At 53.4% G+C, this 18766-nt stretch overlaps 1 protein-coding gene across 3 annotated transcripts in view; it reads left to right on the forward strand.

Annotated features, from left to right (window-relative positions):
* The window catches only part of LTBP3 (latent transforming growth factor beta binding protein 3), a 49763-nt gene that overhangs the window by 29211 nt on the left and 1786 nt on the right, over positions 1–18766 (forward strand). For all 3 annotated transcript variants that reach the window (XM_053278251.1, XM_053278249.1, XM_053278250.1), the window contains 20 exons: positions 1120–1323; positions 2276–2292; positions 3086–3161; positions 3267–3362; positions 4364–4489; positions 5239–5370; positions 5470–5598; positions 6567–6686; positions 7683–7802; positions 8524–8646; positions 9577–9696; positions 9972–10100; positions 10913–11074; positions 12262–12345; positions 13114–13242; positions 14296–14433; positions 14957–15097; positions 15925–16086; positions 17024–17101; positions 17837–17968. In XM_053278251.1, the coding sequence (XP_053134226.1) occupies positions 1120–1323; positions 2276–2292; positions 3086–3161; positions 3267–3362; positions 4364–4489; positions 5239–5370; positions 5470–5598; positions 6567–6686; positions 7683–7802; positions 8524–8646; positions 9577–9696; positions 9972–10100; positions 10913–11074; positions 12262–12345; positions 13114–13242; positions 14296–14433; positions 14957–15097; positions 15925–16086; positions 17024–17101; positions 17837–17968 (2418 nt within the window). The remainder of the gene's footprint in view (positions 1–1119; positions 1324–2275; positions 2293–3085; positions 3162–3266; positions 3363–4363; positions 4490–5238; positions 5371–5469; positions 5599–6566; positions 6687–7682; positions 7803–8523; positions 8647–9576; positions 9697–9971; positions 10101–10912; positions 11075–12261; positions 12346–13113; positions 13243–14295; positions 14434–14956; positions 15098–15924; positions 16087–17023; positions 17102–17836; positions 17969–18766) is intronic.

The raw sequence follows: 18766 nt of genomic DNA on the forward strand, positions 1-18766 counted from the left end.
ACCCAGCCTGCGTCCTGTCCCGTCCTGGCTCTTTTTGTCAACTTTGCCCCCCACTTCACCATTGCCACCTGCTCAAGACCTGTTTGGGCTGCAAAGCCTCTCCTAAACCTCACCTACTCCTCTGGGCTGCATCCTCCAACTATAGCTCTGCTTAGAGAGCCGGTGTGGTGTAGTGGTTAGAGTGCTGGACTAGGACCGGGGAGACCCGAGTTCAAATCCCCATTCAGCCATGTGACACGCTGGGTGACTCTGGGCCAGTCACGTCCCTCTCAGCCTAGCCTACTTCACAGGGTTGTTGTGAAAGAGAAACTTAAGTATGTAGTACACCGCTCTGGGCTCCTTGGAGGAAGAGCGGGGTATAAATGTAATAATAATAATAATAATAATAAATAATAGAGTTGCCATGTCCCCCAAAAGTCTTGGTTTCACCCGGATTTTAAGCATCTCACCAAGATTGCTAAGCCCACCCGGATTTCAGATTTCTCTCTCTCTCTCTCTTTCTCTCAGCTAAGCTCTAGCCCTCGTAGAAGCAGAATCATGGAGTAAAACGTGCAGTCACTATTCTGCTCAGAAATTATTTTCAAGCCTATTTACATAATATGCAAACTAGGCACCTAGATTTGGAAGCCAGAAGATGGCAACCCCTAGGCCTGCTGCTAATTTTGTAGCCCAAATTCTAAAGGGAAGGAAGCTTGTGCATTCATGGTGCCTGTGCGTGTGTCTGTGCGTCCGCCTCTCATCCCATGTGCATTTACAGTCCAAGGCACACCCAATTCACAGCACATGGGAGGGCTTCTTTTTGGGCCAGTCTGCCATCTTGTTTCAAGATGGCCACCCCAAGAATTGGCAACATCCTTTGCAACCCACGTGCTGAAAGATAACTAAATTTACAGCACACAGGGTGGTGGGGTAGGGGTGGTCTGGACTGTTAGGAGACCCAATGGGGTGTGTGTGTCTGTGTGGTTTTTTGGCAGTCGAACTTAATGGCTAATTTAAGCCCCGTTTACTTCAATGGGACTTAGTTGTGACTAATTTAGCCTGGCTCCGGCCTGCTGCATCCCAGGCGGGCACTAGCGCCCTGCTTGCAGTGCGGGCTCATGCTTCCCTCTTCTTTGGCAGCTGCTTTTCGGGAGATCTGCCCTGCTGGGAAAGGCTACCACATCCTCACCTCGCACCAGACCCTCACCATCCAGGGCGAGAGCGAATTCACACTCCAGATCCACCCCGACGGCACCACCGACTTCCAGCAGCAGCAGCAGCTTCAGCAGCGTGTGGAGCTGCCCACCCATCGGCCCGGCGGGAGTGACTCTCAGGAGCAGGAAGGTCAGTCCCTGCTGAGTGTGGAGGGAAGGCACAGACAGCCCTTTGTGTATGTACAGTTATTCACAATGGCGTTAAGTGCACATAGGAAGCTGCCTTATACTGAGTCTGACCCTTGGTCCATCTAGCTCAGCATTGTCAGCACTGACTGGCAGCAGCTCTCCGAGGTTTGAGGCCTGGGTCTTTCCCAGCCTGACCTGGGGATGCTGCCGGGGATTGAACCTGGGGCCCTCTGCATGCAAAGCAGATGCTCTATCACTGAGCTCTGTCCGCCTCCCCAAATTGGCACTGCTGGGTCTCCCATCCAAGCCCTGGCCCACACCCAGACCTGCTTAGCTTCAGCAAGACGGCTGTATTGTGTGCCCTTAGACCAGGGCTGCTCAACTTGGGCCCTCCTGCAGATGTTGGCCTACAACTGCCATAATCCCTGGCGATTGGCCACTGTGTCTGGGGATTATGGGAGTTGTAGTCCAGAAACAGTGGGTGGGGGGGCTAAGTTGAGCAGACCTGTGTTGGACCATGCTCTGGGACCTAACCCACCTCGCAGGGTTGTTGTGAAGATAATGGCGTGGGGCAAGGACTTTCTATCCGGCCTCGAGCTCCTTGGAGGAAGGGCAGAATAGAAATGTAGCTAGCTCATAGCGGGCAAGACTAGGCCTCCGTGGAGTCTGCAGTAAACCCCACACTGGGGTTCTCAGCCTTGATCCCCTTGAGCAGGGTTTCTTAACCTTGGGCCCCCAGATGTTGTTGGACTACAACTCCCAGAACCCCAGCCATAAAGGCCATGTCTGGGGATTCTGGGAGTTGTAGTCCAGCAACATCTGGGGACCAGGGTTCAGAGCTGCTCCTACGCGATCCTGCACCCTGTCCAGCTGCAGGGAGTGTCTCTCTCCATGTCCCGGATTTCTAATTCTCTCCCCCCTCCCCCTTTTCCTTCTCGGTTTGTGTCTTGCAGCTGTGACTCCAGCCCTGGTAAGTGCCTGGCGTGCAGCAGCAGCAGCGGAGAAGAGGAGATCTGTAGTAGGGATGAGACGGGGAAGAGGTCCATGGCCACTGAGAGCGTAACGTCCCACCCACTGGCTGCTGCTTCTGGGGGAGTCCTTCCAGGGGCCGAGGCCCATTCAGAGCTGGTTTCGGCAGCTGCTGCCCAGAGAGAGTGGGGATTGTCTTAACGCTGGTGCCTGCTGTGGTTGATCAGCAGCCACATCATGCCAGGGATGTTGCCGGAGCTTCCCACACTGTGCACGGGGTTTGGACTAGAAGACCTCCAGGGTCCCATTCCACTCCGGCTGGGGTTGGACTAGAGGACCTCTGGGGTCCCTTTCCCCTCTAGCATTCCAGGATTCTGTGGACGGGGTGGGGGGCCCCACAGTGAAGTGTGTCCACCTCCCAGCTGCAGGTTTTGGATGCTGTTAAGGAAGGGGAAATGAGAAGCAGGCACATAAGCCGCCCTGATGGCCATCCGCACAGCCCCCACTGGAGTGAAGCGAGGCTAGGGATGAGCCCTCTTCGGCCTTCCAGTGGGGCTTGCCACCATCGCCCCCCTGGAGAAATTCCTGGGAATTGTGGCCTGTGTTTAATTCAGATTTCCAGGACCCCAGGGCCCAGAATGACGCAGGCTTTTCTCAACTAGCACCTCCAGCTGTCCCCCCCCCCCGCCCCACTTTAGCCGGGCTAGGACTAGAGTGGAGATCTCCCCAAGCGAGCAATTTAGAACTCCCGCTTTGCCCCATAATTCTGAGCCCCTGCCCCACTCCGTCCCCAGTTGCCGGCCTACGTGACTGCCTCGGAGGAGCAGCCTGTCTTCGTCAACACGCCTGCCTTCGGGCCCCGCTACCCTGGTGAGCGAGCAAGGCTTTCTGTGGGGCTGGGGCGTGGGAGGGAGACATCCCCCCTTACACCCAGTTCCCAGACGGTAACTGTGTGTCCCTCGTATTGGCTCCTAGCCATCGCCCCCATGCCCACGACGGCAGCAGTGGTGAAGATCCATGAAGAGGAGAAGAACGTGAGCGCCTTTGACATGCCACCCACACAGGTGACAGGTGAGGCCCCCGGCTGGGTCCCCACCCACGGTCCCTTTCAGAAGTCAGTAGCCATCTCCCCATGTCTGCATCTCTGCAGCCTCTTTTCAGAGCACAGTAGTGCAGGCCGCTGCCTGTCTGGTACAGTTCTGGACACTCCGCTTGAAATGGGGTGGGGTGGTGCTGGGTTAGACACAGCGTCTGTGAGTTTCCCTGCTAACCGAGCAAAGAGGCACCTTTTCCAAGTGGCAATTCTCTTTATTGAGCAGAGGGAGAGCAACTGGCCCTATCCATCCCTGGCACAGCATCCCTCCAGTGGCCGTTGCTGGTGTCTCGCTTATGTTTCTTTTTAGAGTGATCCCTTTGGGGACAGGGAGCCATCATTTAATTTTTTAATTATTTCTCTATGTAAACGGCTTTGGAAACTTTTGTTGAAAAACAATATATAAATATTTGTAGTAGTAGTAGTAGTGGCCAGAGCTGAAGCAGAATCCTTCATCGGGTTTCAAATTCCACTGATTTTTTTTTTTAACATTTGACTCCAAACTATGGAGTGTTTTAGATTTTCCTCTCGATAGGTGTCTGTGCTCCCAAATATTTCCATGCCTCCAAGGCCTCTTTTCAACTTCAGCTTGTTTGAAAATTAAACGTTTGCCGATATCTCTCTCTCTCTCACACACACACACACACACACACACACACGATAAGCAATCAGCAATATTATTATCCCAGTCTAAGAAAACACCTACAAGACAAGATAACATACAATTTTTCCAAGAGAAAATACGATTCCAGCTTCCAAGTAGTAAAAATAGATAACTTATTTAAAAAATGATCTCTGATTCTGTAGGGATTAGAGGCTCCGAGGCCCCTTCCAGCTGGAAAACTTTGATTCTTTTAGTTTAAATTTTGGGTTTTAGACACGTTTCAGGCCTTCGAGGCTGCGATTGACTATTTAAGGTGCATTCTGGACTCTCGGCACACATGCATCCGTTTCTCTGTCTCGCTGCCTCTTTCTGCAGAGATGGACATCTGCAAAGTGAACCGTGACTTCTGCGGCCATGGTGAATGCATCCCGGGAAGCTTCGGGTTCACGTGCCACTGCCATCAGGGCTACCGCCGGCATCCTCAGCACAGGCACTGCGTAGGTAAGGGGCACCTTCCTTCAGACTGCTTCTCCCTTCACAACAGGTTTCCACTTTGCACGTCCCTCTTCCAGGGGTTGGACTCGAAGACCACCAGGGTTCCCTTCCAGCTCTAAAAAAGAAATCGATGATTCTAAGTCTCCGTAATGTCTCTCTTGTCCAAGGATTAATTTTGAGCCCCTGAACCTGTTCACCTGGAAATCAGACTGGATTTCCAAATTATGGTTTGTTTTTTCAAATTCATCGACCGCCCCAAACTTGCATCACTGGGCAGCTTACAGCAACATCAAACAGATTAAAAATTGAAGACCTTAAAACCATTTAAAACCATAACCCAGTTAAAAAGCTTGGGTGAAAGAAATACGTCTTTAGAGAATTTTAAGAAGTTGTCAGAGATGGAGAGCCTCTTATTTTTTGATTGCTAAATTAACGGCAGCAACCAAAGGGTTAGTAGACTGGGGAACTCTTTCCCACTTTATCCTCGAACCTAGTCATTGGCTGGCCATCCACACAGGCTGGCCATTTGACCTTGTGAATGAACAGCCTGCACAGTGAAAGCTGGGGGCCCCACACTTCCCGATTGGCGGTGAGAGGAGGGGAAGGGCATCAAAATCCAACTTTGCCTAATTGTTAGGGAAATGGGGCGGGTGTGTGTGTGTCCATCAACTGGTCAATCTGGCCCTGAAGCTCACGGTTTTGTGCTGAGCCACATACCCACTTGGATGTCCTCTTCTGCCCTCCCCACCGGCCAGATGTGAACGAGTGCGAGACGGATCCGTGCGGCAGCGGGAAGGGGGTGTGCATGAACACCGGTGGATCCTACAACTGCCATTGCAACCGGGGCTATCAGCTGAAGGTCCTGAAGGGCGTGCGGTCCTGCGTGGGTGAGACGTCCGTGGGGGCTGAGGGTTGGGAGTACTGTGGGGGACGGTGACTTCTTCCTACTGCTCCGTTCACTGCTTTCTTCCCCCCACCAAACCCAGATATCGACGAGTGCGCCAAGCCCAACGTCTGCGGGGACGGAGGCTCCTGCATCAATTTCCCGGGGTCCTACGAGTGTGATTGCCACCCGGGCTACCGGCTGAAGCCCAACCGCCAGCCCCTCTGCGAAGGTACAAGATTTGGGGGTTGTGGGACTAGAAGGCATCATCGTGCTGAACCATGCTGCAGTCCCGATACTTTTTCAGGGTCTCAGCAGGGACACAAAGCTTTCTACTGTGCTGCTCTTGCTTTGCCACCCATTTATTACCATGCTTCCCGTCTTGGGAACAGAGGAAGCTGCCTTCTACTGAGTCAGACCCTTGGTCCATCTAGCTCAGTCTTGTCTCCACTGACTGGCAGCAGCTTCTCCAAGGTTTCAGCAGTAGCCTTTTCCAGAGCTACCGGGAGATTCTGCCAGGGATTGAACCTGGGACCATCAGCACGCGAGTTCTATGGTGCAGAGATGCTCAGCACTGGGTCCCCAGATGTTATTGGACTCCAGTTCCCATAATCCCCTACCCCAGTGGCCTTTGGTTGGGGATGATGGGAGTTGAAGTCCAGTAACATCTGGGGACCCACACGCTGAGAATCCCTGCTATGGTGGACTAGTGTCAGGACATCCTAAAACGGATGGCAAGGAATGCCCACTGAAATGCACTGGTTCCTTCCAAAGGGCCATGGAGTGCATAGAATTTTCGAATGGCCGTTGTTTCCGAAAGAGTTTCTGAAATGCAAATCCTGTGCATTCTATGCATTCCTATGGCCATCTGGGAAGAACCAGAGCATTTCAGTGAGCATTCCCTGTTGTTCATTCTTGTAACAAAACCCCCCAAATTATGGCATCTATCAAATGGTTACAAGACGTCCTCTGTGACTGCCATTTTTCAGTGTTCTGAGACACTTCATGGACTGTGAAAGCGTCCTGTGTTGCTTGGAAGCTTGCATCCTGCATTTTACAAACTAGATGGTCCAAGAACAGTTGCTGGTGGAGCCAGGGCAACCACCGAAACCTAGTTTTACTGCCTTTTTAATCACCTCTTAACATTGCTAGTTTCCCTTGGGGTGGTTTTTGGCATTGTTCTTTAAATTCCCATTCTAGATATTGACGAATGTCTTGACCCCGGGACGTGCCCTGACGGAAGGTGTGAGAACAAACCGGGTAGCTACAAATGCAGTCCCTGCCAGCCAGGCTTCCGCGGCCAAAACGGCGTGTGTGATGGTAAGTTGTGGGGCACAGATTCTGCCCTGGGGCTCCCTCTGAGCCAGGTGTTCTTCCGGCCTATGTTCTCTGCTGGGAGGTTGCCCTGAAAAAGTGATTTTGAAAATGGGTCGAGTTCTTTTTCCAAACCTGATGCAAGGCCTTCCAGAACAGAAATACGCAACAGATATCTCTTATTTTTGGAACTTAATTACTGCTCTAACCATTATACACACTGTCCCCCCTCCCCCCCCCCCCGAGCAGAACTTAAGATCCTGGCTGGCTGTCAGATCTTCTGCGTGTTTGCCACACAATTGCAAAGTCCCTCTGTCACGGCAATCAGCATTTTGAGAAAACCAGTTTTCGTTTAGAAAAATGATGCCACAAGATTCTAGTCCTCAAGGCCGGGGGAGAGAGAACCCTCTTTGTTCCCCTTGCTCTCCATGTCACCCATTCTTTGCAACAAAAACGCTGAATGGCTTGAAAACCTGCATAACAGAAGCTTGGTTGGATTCTGCAGAAATGAACAAAATGTGTTTGAGATGCATATTTTTATTTTGCCAGTGTGGAAAGGACTCTTTCTGTGTCTCATAATAATCTTGGCAGTTGTATTGCATTTTTGAGTGTCTAAAGTGATCCAAGAGTATTCCTGTAATGTTCACAACAGCCCTATAAAGTAGTCTAAAACTACATTAATTGTCTTATGCCAGGAGAATTTGGGTTTCCTTGTAGCAGAATATTGTCATCTGGCCTCTTGTTGGGGAACCTCCTCTCTGCTTGGGGCACTTGGTGGTCCAGGTTGCCCAGCAGGTGCAACCTGGGGGTGCTGGTTGCTCTTTTGGGGCAGGGGCTGGACTAGATGACCTTGTGGGTCACCTCTGACGCTATGATTTGGTGAACTGTATTTTTCCCCCAGGGCTACCAAGGATTCACAGCTCTGCCTGGCTGTAACCCTCTTCTCCTGTTGATGTGTTGGGACAGAGGAGAGGGGAGCTAACTGGCTTCTTCTCCCCACAGATGTGAATGAGTGCGAGGAAGCTGTCTGCAAGCATGGGTGGTGCGAGAACGTGGTCGGATCCTTCCGCTGCACCTGTGGAGACGGGTTTGTGCCTGCCTCTGACTCCCGCAGCTGCCTGGGTAACTGCCTCTCCTTCACCTGTAGAAGCTCTGCCTGGTGGGAGGAGTCCTGTGCAGCCCTGGTGTCTGTGACATCACAGCAGCACAGCGAATGGCAAGAAGGCTGTTAATTCAGGGATCTCTTGAATTTACCCAGGGAGAAGCAACTGTTCCTATCCAACCCCAGCAGAGCATCCTTCTAGCGGGTGTTGCTTGTGTTTACTTTATGTATTTGTTTTGTTGTGAGCCCTCCTCCTCCTCCTAAGTAAATTAAACCACTTTTGCCACAGTTTAAAAGCGGTTTATTCAGTGACAACTTCAGTGAATAATCTCAACCAGTCCTCACACAACGAGACACCTTTGCTTTCTTACTTTCTCATTTTAGCTTTCTCACTTTCTCCCTCTCTCTCTCCCTTTCTTCCTTACTTTCTCTCATTCTCTCGCTTACTCGCTTTCTCTCTCTTTCTTTTTCTTTTTCTCTCCCTCCCTTTCTTTCTCCTTCTCTTTCTCCCCCTTTCTTTCTCTCGCGTTCCCTCCCTCCGCTCCCCTCTCTCAGAAGACGGATGCCCTTGACTGCCCCTTCCTAGGACGGCTCTCCTCTTGTCAAGCAGCCGGGTGCTCGGTGCTGTGCAAACCCCAGAGCCAGGCCCTGCCGGGCAAGAGGGCTCCTTCCAGCCGGCTCCCAAAGAGGCCCGGCCCAGACGGAGGCTGAGCTGTGTTTCTCTCCCCCTCCCCTCCGCAGATGTCAACGAGTGTGAGAACGGGTCCCTCTGTGCCAACGGGGTGTGTGTGAACACGCTGGGCTCCTTCAAGTGCCAGTGCCCAGTGGGCTTCCAGGCCGTGAAGGAAGGGCCCCTCTGTGAAGGTGAGAGCGGTGTGGGGCTGCGGAGAGGCCGGAGGGGGCTGCCCGTGTGGGTCTGGTGTCTGGGAAGGGGCCAGACGGAGGCTCTGCTTGATCTGAGGGAGCCTTAGAAAGCAGTTTTGCATTCCTATGGTCAGTCATGGAGAAGGAAGAGAAGGTGTCCTGCCTGGGTGCTCCTGAGCATGTGCAGAGGGCAAAGTACCTATGTGTCCTGAGCAACCAAAGCCATGAATGCCATGTCAGAGGTGTGGGCCCCAACACCCCTTTTATAAAAAGGAACTGGAACATCTGGATATTGGAGAAGTGACTTTTCACCGGTGCTTTCCATGAATCCTAGAACTAGAGTTGGAGGGGGTCTATGAAGGTTATCTAGTCTGACCCCCCTGCTCGATGCAGCAACTCCAGAGCTGGAGCATCTCCAGCAGGTGGTCACCCAGCCTCTGCTTGAAGACCTCCTCCTACCCACCCCACTAGGTCGCTGGTTTTCATTGTCCAGCTATGCTTCTTGTTAAGAAGTTTCTCCTAATGTTCAACCAAAATCTACCCTCCTGTAACCCAACCCCATTAGATCTAGTCCTCTGGGGCAGCAGAGGACAAGTCTTTGCCCTTTGCATGACTGCTCTTCGGATCGAGAATGAGACTAGGGTGGGCGAGATCCTGTTTGTGCGCCTTACGCCCTCCCGGACAGGGTTTAGGCGAGCTCGGCCCCAGAAAGTGTGTGGGCAGCTGCGCAACCCAGCCCAAGAACTGGAGCATGAAGATGACCGTGCCATCAAGCACGCACAGAGTGTCTTTTTCCTTCCATCGCCGACTAGCCACACGAAAGCCTCCTTCCGGCATCTGAGATTCCCCAGGCCAGAAGCGGGGTCATCGCGAACACCTTTCACTTGAGAAACGGCCCAGTTCATCCCCTCCTCTTTTCCTTTGCCACAGATGTGAACGAGTGCGAATTCCCAGCAGCCTGCGTGGGGGGCGAGTGTCTGAACACTGTGGGCTCCTACCAGTGCCTGTGCCGGCCGGGCTACCAGCTGGAGAGCGGCCGGAAGTGCAAAGGTCTGCAATCCCGGCGGTAGCCGGCCGGAGGTTTGATGGGGGTGGTGTTGGGGGAACTGGCGGCACCCCCTGACCCCAAGAAGCCCCCTTTCGAAGCCCTGGGAGACCCCGCCCTTGGAAGGAGGGCACCGTGCCCACAGAAGTCCCCCCTGTCCTGAGCAGGCCTGCGAAATGACATGAGAGGGCCGCTTTTCTGCCCAAGAGGCCAGATCTGGGCGTAGCCCTTTGCTCCCCGCTCAGACCCGTTTTTCCAGCATGCCTTTGTTTCCCTCCAGATATCAACGAGTGTGCGAGAGACCCCGAGCTCTGCCAGCCGCACGGGGCGTGCGAGAACACGGAGGGCTCCTTCGTGTGCGTCTGCGACGAGGGCTACGCGCCTTCCGAGGACGGGCAGAGCTGCGAAGGTGATGGGCGCTGGGGGCAGAGAACCGAGGGGCCCCAGTCGGGCTGGGTGGGTTGCTGGCAGGCCTGGCAGGGGAACTCTTGGTCAGAGGGACCCTTGGAAGCAGTCTTGGTCCAGCCAGCTCAGGCCTGGCAGCAGCTCTCCAAGGTTTCCGGCAGGAGTCTTTGCCAGGGATTGAACCCGGGACCTTCTGCATGCCCACCCCCTAAGGGGAATATCTTACAGCAGAGGGCACTCACGCGGAGTCACCTGTGCAAATGCAAGACGAACTTTGAACACTTATTGTATTTGATGGTTATTAAAACAAAAATAACACATATAAAATTATACTTTGAACACTGTTGAAAAGGCAGCATATAAATATCCCATAGTAGTAGTGTACAGGGGTCTCATGGCAAACTGTTTGATATGATCCTGCGAGTATCTGCAGAAGAGAATGAATAGGGCCAACCATGATAATGGATATATAAGGATGCTGCCCCCTGAGTCAGGCCATTGTTCCATCTAAGCCAGTCTTGTCTGCTCTGACTGGCAGCAGCTTTCCAGAGTTTCAGGCAGGGGTCTTCCCCAGTCCTCCCTGGAGACGCTGCCAGGGATTGAACCCGGGACCTTCTGAATGCAAAGCAGATTCTCTGCCACTGAGCTGTGGCCCCTGTCCCCTATATTTAGGAAAACAGGAAGCTGCCTTGTACTGAGTCAGTCGCCTTGGTCCGCTAGCTAAGTATTGCCTGCACTGACTGGCAGCAGAACTTGGGACCTTCTGCCTGCAAAGCAGTTGTTCTCCCCCTGAGCTACGGCTTCTTCTGTCCCCAGAGCTGCCCCACAACAAGAAGGAGTGCTACCTGAACTTCGACGACACAGTCTTCTGCGACAGCGTCCTCGCCACCAACATCACCCGCCAGGAGTGCTGTTGCTCCCTTGGGGCTGGCTGGGGGGACCACTGCGAAATCTACCCTTGTCCTGTCCTCAACTCGGGTAGGTTCGAGGGGACAGCTGTGGGTGGGGAGATAATAGGCAGAAGAGGACACCTCCTCATGGTGAAAGTGGCAATTCTGCCGGTCGTCAAAACCTCCTGGGCCTTCCCTACCCCGGCTGGTGATGGTGGGTGACGGGGCCTTCTTTGTGGTGGCCCCTGAAGTGTGGAACTCCCTGCCCTGGGAGATCCGTTGTGGTCCCCACTTTCCGACACTTATTAAGGTCCCAGCGTTTCCTGTGGGCGTTTGACTAGTCATTCTGGCTTTTTATTTGCCAGCCATCTTGCTTGGGTTTGTTGTGCTGTGCTGTAAGTTTATTGTAGCATTGTCTGTATTATATGAACGTGCCGTAAAGTAGTTTTAAATCATGCTTGATTGGGGGGGGGGGTTGGCATCCTGTTTGAAAGTCACCTTGAGCTTTCCGATGGTTGGAAAGGCAGAATGTAAGTTCTCCAAATCAAAGAAAGAAGCAAGGGATCTGTGTGTGCCCCAAGAATCTTGGACTCCCTAGCAGTGGACAGGGAACCATCTTGTTTATCTTATTGATTCATTTGTTTTTCTAAGAAAACCACTTTGAACATTTGGTTGAAAAGTGGCATATAAATATCCATAGTAGTAGCATGGTGTAATGGTTAGAGTGCTGGACTAGAACCAGGGAGACCCGAGTTCAACTCCCCATTCAGCCATGAGACTTGCTGGGTGACTCTGGGCCAGTCACTTCTCTCTCAGCCCTAGCCTACTCCACAGGGTTGTTGTGAGGAGAAACTTAACTATGTACACTGCTCTGGGCTCCTTGGAGGAAGAGCAGGATATAAAATGTAAGTAAGTAAATAAATAAGTGGCAGACTGTTCCATGTCAAAAAGGGCTTCCTGAAGAAGGGGTTTCTGCATAAGAGAATGAAAAGGGCCAACGGTGATGATAGATCTGTAGGATGCTGCCGACTGAGTCAGACCATTGTTCCATCAAGCTCTGCCTTGTCTGTTCTGACTGGCAGCAGCTCTCCCAGGTTTTGGTTAAGGAACTTTCCCAGTCCTCCCTGGAGATGTTGCCAGGGGTTAAAACTGGGACCTTCTGCATGCAAAGCAAGATACTCTGTCACAGAGTTATGGGCCTGTCCCCATGAGGCAGGTGATGGCCCTGGAGTCTCTGGCTTCTTGACCTTCTCCCTCCCTCCCTCTCTCTTCTAGCTGAGTTCCACACTCTCTGCCCAGATGGCAAAGGCTTCATTTTAGATGACACCATCCTCAACTACGGCATCCCAGCACACCGCGGTGAGTCTCAGAGACGTGGTGGCCAGCTGGCTCATCTGCTAGTCCCCAGTGGCTCATGGAAGGAAGGCACCCACAAACCTACCTCCAGAGGCTGCAGGACTTCTTTCTGCATTGCCCCCCGATGGGGATGCATGGTTGCCAGGGCAAAGGCAGGAGTTCCCCTGAGAAAGTGCAGAATGCCTTCCCTCCATCCCTGCGTGGCCACAACAAACTGCCACACACCTGGGCTTAGGGGAAGCTCTTCCACGGCAGATGGGTGTGGCTTGTCCTGGGAGCTCTGACGAGCCCCCAGACCAGCCGGCACGATTAGCTCAGGGCTCCTTTCACTCACTGGGTGCTCTTTCAAAGGGGGACGTTGTGGGGGCTTCTGGGGAGTGAAAAAGCCCCAGGCATAGTGACGGCAGCTGTCTCCTGTTGTTTGTCATCAGCATCTGGCCCTCAGAGGTAGACTCCTCCTGAACACAGAGGCTCTATTTAGCTATTGTGGCTAAGTATAGTTCTGTCCTCCTTGAATTTTTTTTTAAGTCTTCCAAGACCAAGATTCATGTTTACTTCAATATACCCCCTTTCAGCTGCTATTTCTTGAGGAAAGAGTAAGCACCCCGAACAAATTCTGTGGTTCAGCCAGTGGCATCTTTGCATCCTGTGGCAGTGAGTTCCACAGGTGAATGGTGCATGGCAAGCATTGTGCCCTGGTCTCGCTGCTGCTACTGTGTGTGTGTGTGTAATCTCTGGCTTAACAGCCCTTCCTCCCGCGGTTTGTTGCAGACATAGACGAGTGCGCCCTGTTCGGGGAGGAGATCTGCAAGGAAGGCAAATGCGTCAATACCCAGCCCGGCTACGAGTGTTACTGCAAGCAAGGCTTCTACTACGACAGCAACCTCTTGGAGTGTGTCGGTAGGAGGGGCGAGGGCCCCCCAGCGTATCTTTCAGAATTGGGAGCCATACCCCCGAGCAAGAGGCTGTAGTATTTTGTAGTCTCTTTTCCCCCCATCCCACCCCCAAGACAGGGGTTCTCAACCTTGGGTCCCTAGATGCTAGCAGACTACAACTCCCATCATCCCCAGCAACAGGGGATGGTGGGAGTTGTAGTCCAATGGCATCTGGGGATCCCGTGGTTGAGAAACTCTGTCCTAAGGGCCCTTCCTGACATCTCCTTGGTGCTTGGGAAGGATTTTGGAATTTCCCTACCCAGGGGCTCCCAGATTGTTGTGGACTACAACTCCCAGAATCCCCAGCACCAATGGTTGTTGCTTGGGGATTCTGGGAGTTGTAGTCCACAACAGCTGGGAACCCCTGCTCAGCCCTCTTCCTGACTGCTTTGTAGGTAGTTAATCAAAACATGTTTCTTCTACAGGACTTCTTGATTTCTGTTGTTTTTAACCAGTTGGAGTAGGGATATTGTGTGTGTGTGTGTGGATTGATTGACTGATTGATTGATTGACTGATTGATTAAGTGCCGTCAAGTCGGTGTTGAGTCTTGGCGACCAGAGACCACATAGCTAGATTCTCTCCAGGAAGATCTGCCTTCAACTTGGCCTTGAAGATCTCTCAGTGGTGTGTGAAATGCCGTTATACATTTTGTGGGTTGCATTTGCTGAGTGCAACGGTTGCCTATCTTCTTGTCCTTTTATGCTTTCTTTTTGATTGGCCTGTGCTGCCTCGGGTGACTTCAGAAAGGCAGACCCCGGATCCTGAGATAGGGAGGCGTAGATAGGTCATCCGTTCAGAGCAGCAGGACGGGGTGCAGGCCAGAACTGGAAGGGCCTGGAAGAGGAGCCGTACTGGCCCCTCTTGCGGCTGCTTCAGAGGCTTCTGGGAAAGTGGGGCGGCCTCGTTTGGAGGGGCTTGGCTCTGACTGGCAGAACTGCCCCCTCCTTGCCACGTGTGTGCGTGCGCAAAGGGCAAAAGGCCCAGGATTCGAATTCGGACCCCGCCTTTCTTTTCCAGATGTGGATGAGTGCCTGGACGAGTCAAACTGTGTGAACGGGCGCTGTGAGAACACCCGGGGGAGCTTCCGCTGCGCCTGCCCAGCCTCCACCACCTACGACCCTGTCCAGAAGAAGTGTGTGGCGCCCAGAGAACGTGGTGAGGCCTGCTGCTGGGGATGATGGGAGTTGTAGACCAGCCAGAGAACTGGTCTTGAACAGGAGAGCTGGCCTTGGGGCAGCAAGCATGAATTTGTCCCCTTTGCTAAGCAGGGCCTGCCTTGGTTTGCATTTGGATGGGAGACTACATGTGTGAGCCATGGTTCTTGTGGAATTTCTGAGATAAATCATCTCAGTTGTTCAAGAATTCCTCTCCTCGCCGTCCCTAGGAACCTCGGAAGCTGCTGCCTACTGAGTCAGACCCTTGCTCCATCCGGTTCAGTACTGCCTACCCTGACTGGCAGCAGCTCTCCAAGCTTTCAGGCAGGAGTCCCTCCCTGCCCTACCTGGAGATGCTGCCAGGGATTGGGCGGGGGACCTTCTGCATGCTAAGCCACGGGCTTTCCCACTCTGGCTTGGTTTTAAGCACAAGTCCCTGAAAAATCAGAGCAAGCGTGTGTCATGCCCCTAACCAGAGGGGCAGAGCTTTGCCCACCTGAGCAGCCTGCTCTCCTCTCCTCCAGATGTGGACGAGTGCCAGGAGTCCGGGGTGTGCAAACTGGGCCGTTGTGCCAACACCGTGGGCTCGTTTACCTGTGAGTGCCACCCTCCCTTGACCTTGGATCCCAGTGGCAAGGAGTGCCAACTCCCTGAGACGCAGGCAGGTGAGCCTCGGGGCTGGGCATGGGGGAGCCCAGCTCTCCTCCCTGGAATTGGGCTGAAATGACAAGGAAACCGATTCAGGCCAGGCATCGGGGAGAACGGCCTAACAGTGAGAGCTGTCGGGCTGAGACGGGTCCCATTTCCGAGGTTTCCAGACAGGGGCCGGCCACGTCAAGGATGCTGTAGGGCAGGGGTGGGCAACCTTGGCTCTCTAGGGCTTGTGGAACTACAACTCCCATCATCCCTGGTCACAGTCTATTTTGACTGGGGGTGCTGGGAGTTGTAGTTCCCAGCACCTGTTGAGATCATCTGGAGAGATTCATCTTCATTTGCCGCTAACTCGCTTGGTGGCTACTCGGGGACGGGGCCTTCTCCGTTGCAGCCCCTGGACATTGGAATGCGCTCCCTGTCGAAAGAAGAGCCTCCCCATCTCTGGCGACTTTTTAAAAGGCACTGAAGAAGACACCTTTGTTCACCCAGGCTGTGAATTAGATGTATAGTTTTAATCAATTTAACACTGGGTTATAAAAGTTTTCAATGACTTTAATTGTTCATTGGCTTGATGTTTTCAATGATTTTCATTGTAAACCGCCCAGGGATGCAGGTTTTGGGCTGTATAGAGATCTTTTAAATTTAAAAATAAAATAAAGTAAAATAAATAAGTTCAGCTTCAGCCAGAGGGCTGGACCTGGGAGACCCCCCCGGGGCCCCTTCCGGGTCTGACATGCTGTGATTTGATGCAAGGGGGGGGGTCTCTCCCCTGAGCCCCACCGAGCTGCCAGCTGGCCTTTCCTCCTCTCCCCTCTCGCTCTCCCTCCCGGTCCTCCAGACAGGGTGACCGACCGCCGGGACATCTGCTGGCAGCTGCGGGGTGAGGACGGGATGTGCTCCTCCCCGTTCAACGGCCCCCAGCTGAGCTACGAGGATTGCTGCTGCCGTTACGGCAAAGGATGGGGCTACCAGTGCCACCCCTGCCCCCCACGTGGCCCAGGTAACCGGCAGTGCTGAGGAAGCCGCGGGAAGGAAGGAGGCCTTGGAGGTGGAGGGCAGGAGGGGGGAAGAGCGCCACCAAGCATGTGCAGAGTGTCCTTTTCTCACCCCACAAAGCACATGCAGAATGCCCTTTTCTCACCCCGCATGCTTGGAATTATAAGGAGGGAAAGAGTGCCAGCACGCATGTGCAGAGTGCCATTTTTTTGCCCCGCATGCCTGGAATTATGAGGAGGGAAAGAGTGCCACCAAGCACGTGCAGAGTGCCATTTTCTTGCCCCGCATGCCTGGAATTATGGGGAGGGACTTTCAAGGACAATTGTCTGAGGCAGTCATGAACCCCAGATCCTACCGTTGATTAAAGTATTATGCTTTTTTCCCTTGCCCCACATTTCATTGCCCTTATACCGTCTTATTTAAAGTATTATGTATTATTATTATTATTTTCCACTTTTTGAACAAAAACCTACTCAAAGTGATTTCCGTTAGCCAGGGCAGAGAAGTGGAATCCACCTTTAGTACCCAGGCCCATAGAACATAGTGGAGGAATAAATACTTCTTCTGAGCATGGGCAAAGTGAAGGCCTATATTTAGAGCTGGGATGCAGCTCTTTTTAGTCCTGGGAAACCCCAGGACTAGCTGTAGCCGACTCCTCTTCTGAGTAGAGGGTTGTACCAGTAGACTTCCAAGGCCCCGTCCAGTTTCATGTGGAGTGGTGATGAAGAGGAGGGTGCTCCTGAGCATGCGGAGAGTGCCTTTTCCTTCCCCACCGAGTAGCTCCTCCCACCTCTGGGGTTAGGGAGAGCTGGCCGGTGGCACTCTGGCGCTTCTCCCTCCAGAGGCGAACCCCTGGGGTCGTCCTCTTTGGCCCCCGCTCTGGGCTGGCCCGAGAAGACCCTGAGGCCAGAGGGCTGAGGCTTCTTGGGTGTCTTTTCCAGGCCTGAACTGCCAGTCGGCCCCAAGCGAGAGCAATTCCTTCTGGGACTTCAGCGCCTTGTTCGGCAAGGTGAACCGAGGTGAGAGCTGGGGGCAGGCGGGGTGGCAGGCAGCGGCCAGCTGGCAAGGGGCCGCGGGGCCTGGACTGAAGGCCTGCAACGACGCCCCCGTGCTGAAGCTAAGCAGGCTTCGGTCTGGTCAGTGCTTGGATGGGAGCCCACTGGCGTGGCTGCCCCATTTATCAATGGAGGCCGGGCCCAGCCTGAAGCCTGTTGGGGTGGAATCTCTGTCCCTGAATGCGAGAGCCAGAGAGGCTGGATTCTCGGCTCTCCGGAGCTAGTTCTGATTTTTAGGGTCTAGCCGGGGAAATGAAAGGGCTGAAAGTGGTTGCGGGTGGAAGAGGAGAACTGCCTCTGCGGGGTAGGACTGATGAGATGTGGCAAGGGGTTCAGTGCCTTCTCCCTCCCACCCCGGACCCATAGCCAGAGGGGGTGAGGGCAGGTTCGCCCCTTTGTATTTCTCTTTCCACCCCCCCAAGTTTTTACAGACACACGTTTTTTTAAACTGCTTTGCTGTAATGTGATGGAGAACAACTAAGGTGGCAAAACCTGCCCCTGCTACATTTTTGGCACCCTGCCCCAAAACCTTTACAGCCCCGTCTCCTTCCCGGTGGGAGCCTTATGAGGCTGGGGACCCCGTTTCCGCCTTCTGTGTAGTGCTGTCTCCTTCGGGTGGGACTTTCCGTTCTGCGTGTCTTTGCATGCTGTGTCTGGGGCGCCGAGACGTGACGCCCTCCTCCCCTCTTCTCCTGCCAGACACCGACAGCTCGGAAGAGGATTCGGATGAATGCCGCTGCACTAACGGCCACTGTGTCCACACCCAGCAGGGCTTGGTCTGCGAGTGCCCCCTGGGCTTCAAGTTGGATGCCACCCACACCCGCTGCCTGGGTAAGGGGCCCTGACTTTCCCAGCATGCACGGAGACGGCACTTTTGCTCAGGACAGACTCCGAGTGTGCCTTGCAGGCTCTCCGGTGTTTGGGGCATTCCCCCCCCCCTTTTTTTTTTTTTGCATGCACACACACTCTATTGTCCCCAGGAGATATGCACGGGTTTGGGGGTTTTTTTAATGGCAGAGAGATCTACCAGCAGCTATTAAGGATGATAAATAAGTAATAGATAGTAATGGCTGTCGGCTGAATGGCTCTTCTGGATGGGAAAGGATTGTGCCACTGAATGCCGCAGAGCAGTTGTGGAGGAGGGAAGGGAAAGGCCCATGGCCTTCACACACACCCCTTGTGGAAGATCCTGGAAGCATCTTATTGGCCACTGTTGGAAGTCGGATACTTCACTCGCAGGACCCAGGAAACAGCACCAGCCACTGTGGTCTAGCCCCTCGCCCCCCGCCCTTCGCACGCATGGCTCGCCAGGAGTTCTATTTGACCCCCTCACATTTGTGATTTGGAGGGCTGTGGCTCCCCTGATCTCCACAGTGAAGCTGCCTACCCCACTCCAACCTCTGGCCTGAATTGGCTGGCTGGGGGTCAGTGAAGGCTACTGACATGATTGGCTGGAGGGACGTCAGGATATAGCCAGGATGCTGAGGTGTGCACCAGGCATTTCCCTGTTTCTTTGCACTTGCTCCTTTCTAGAGTCAAGTTTCTAGCCCTCAGTATTGCAGACAGGAGCGGAGAGATCTCTGCCCACTCCCATTCCTTCTGCTTTGATTCGTGCAGCAGTTTACTGAT

This window comes from Hemicordylus capensis, chromosome 14 (genome assembly GCF_027244095.1).
Source record: "Hemicordylus capensis ecotype Gifberg chromosome 14, rHemCap1.1.pri, whole genome shotgun sequence".
NCBI lineage: Eukaryota > Metazoa > Chordata > Lepidosauria > Squamata > Cordylidae > Hemicordylus > Hemicordylus capensis.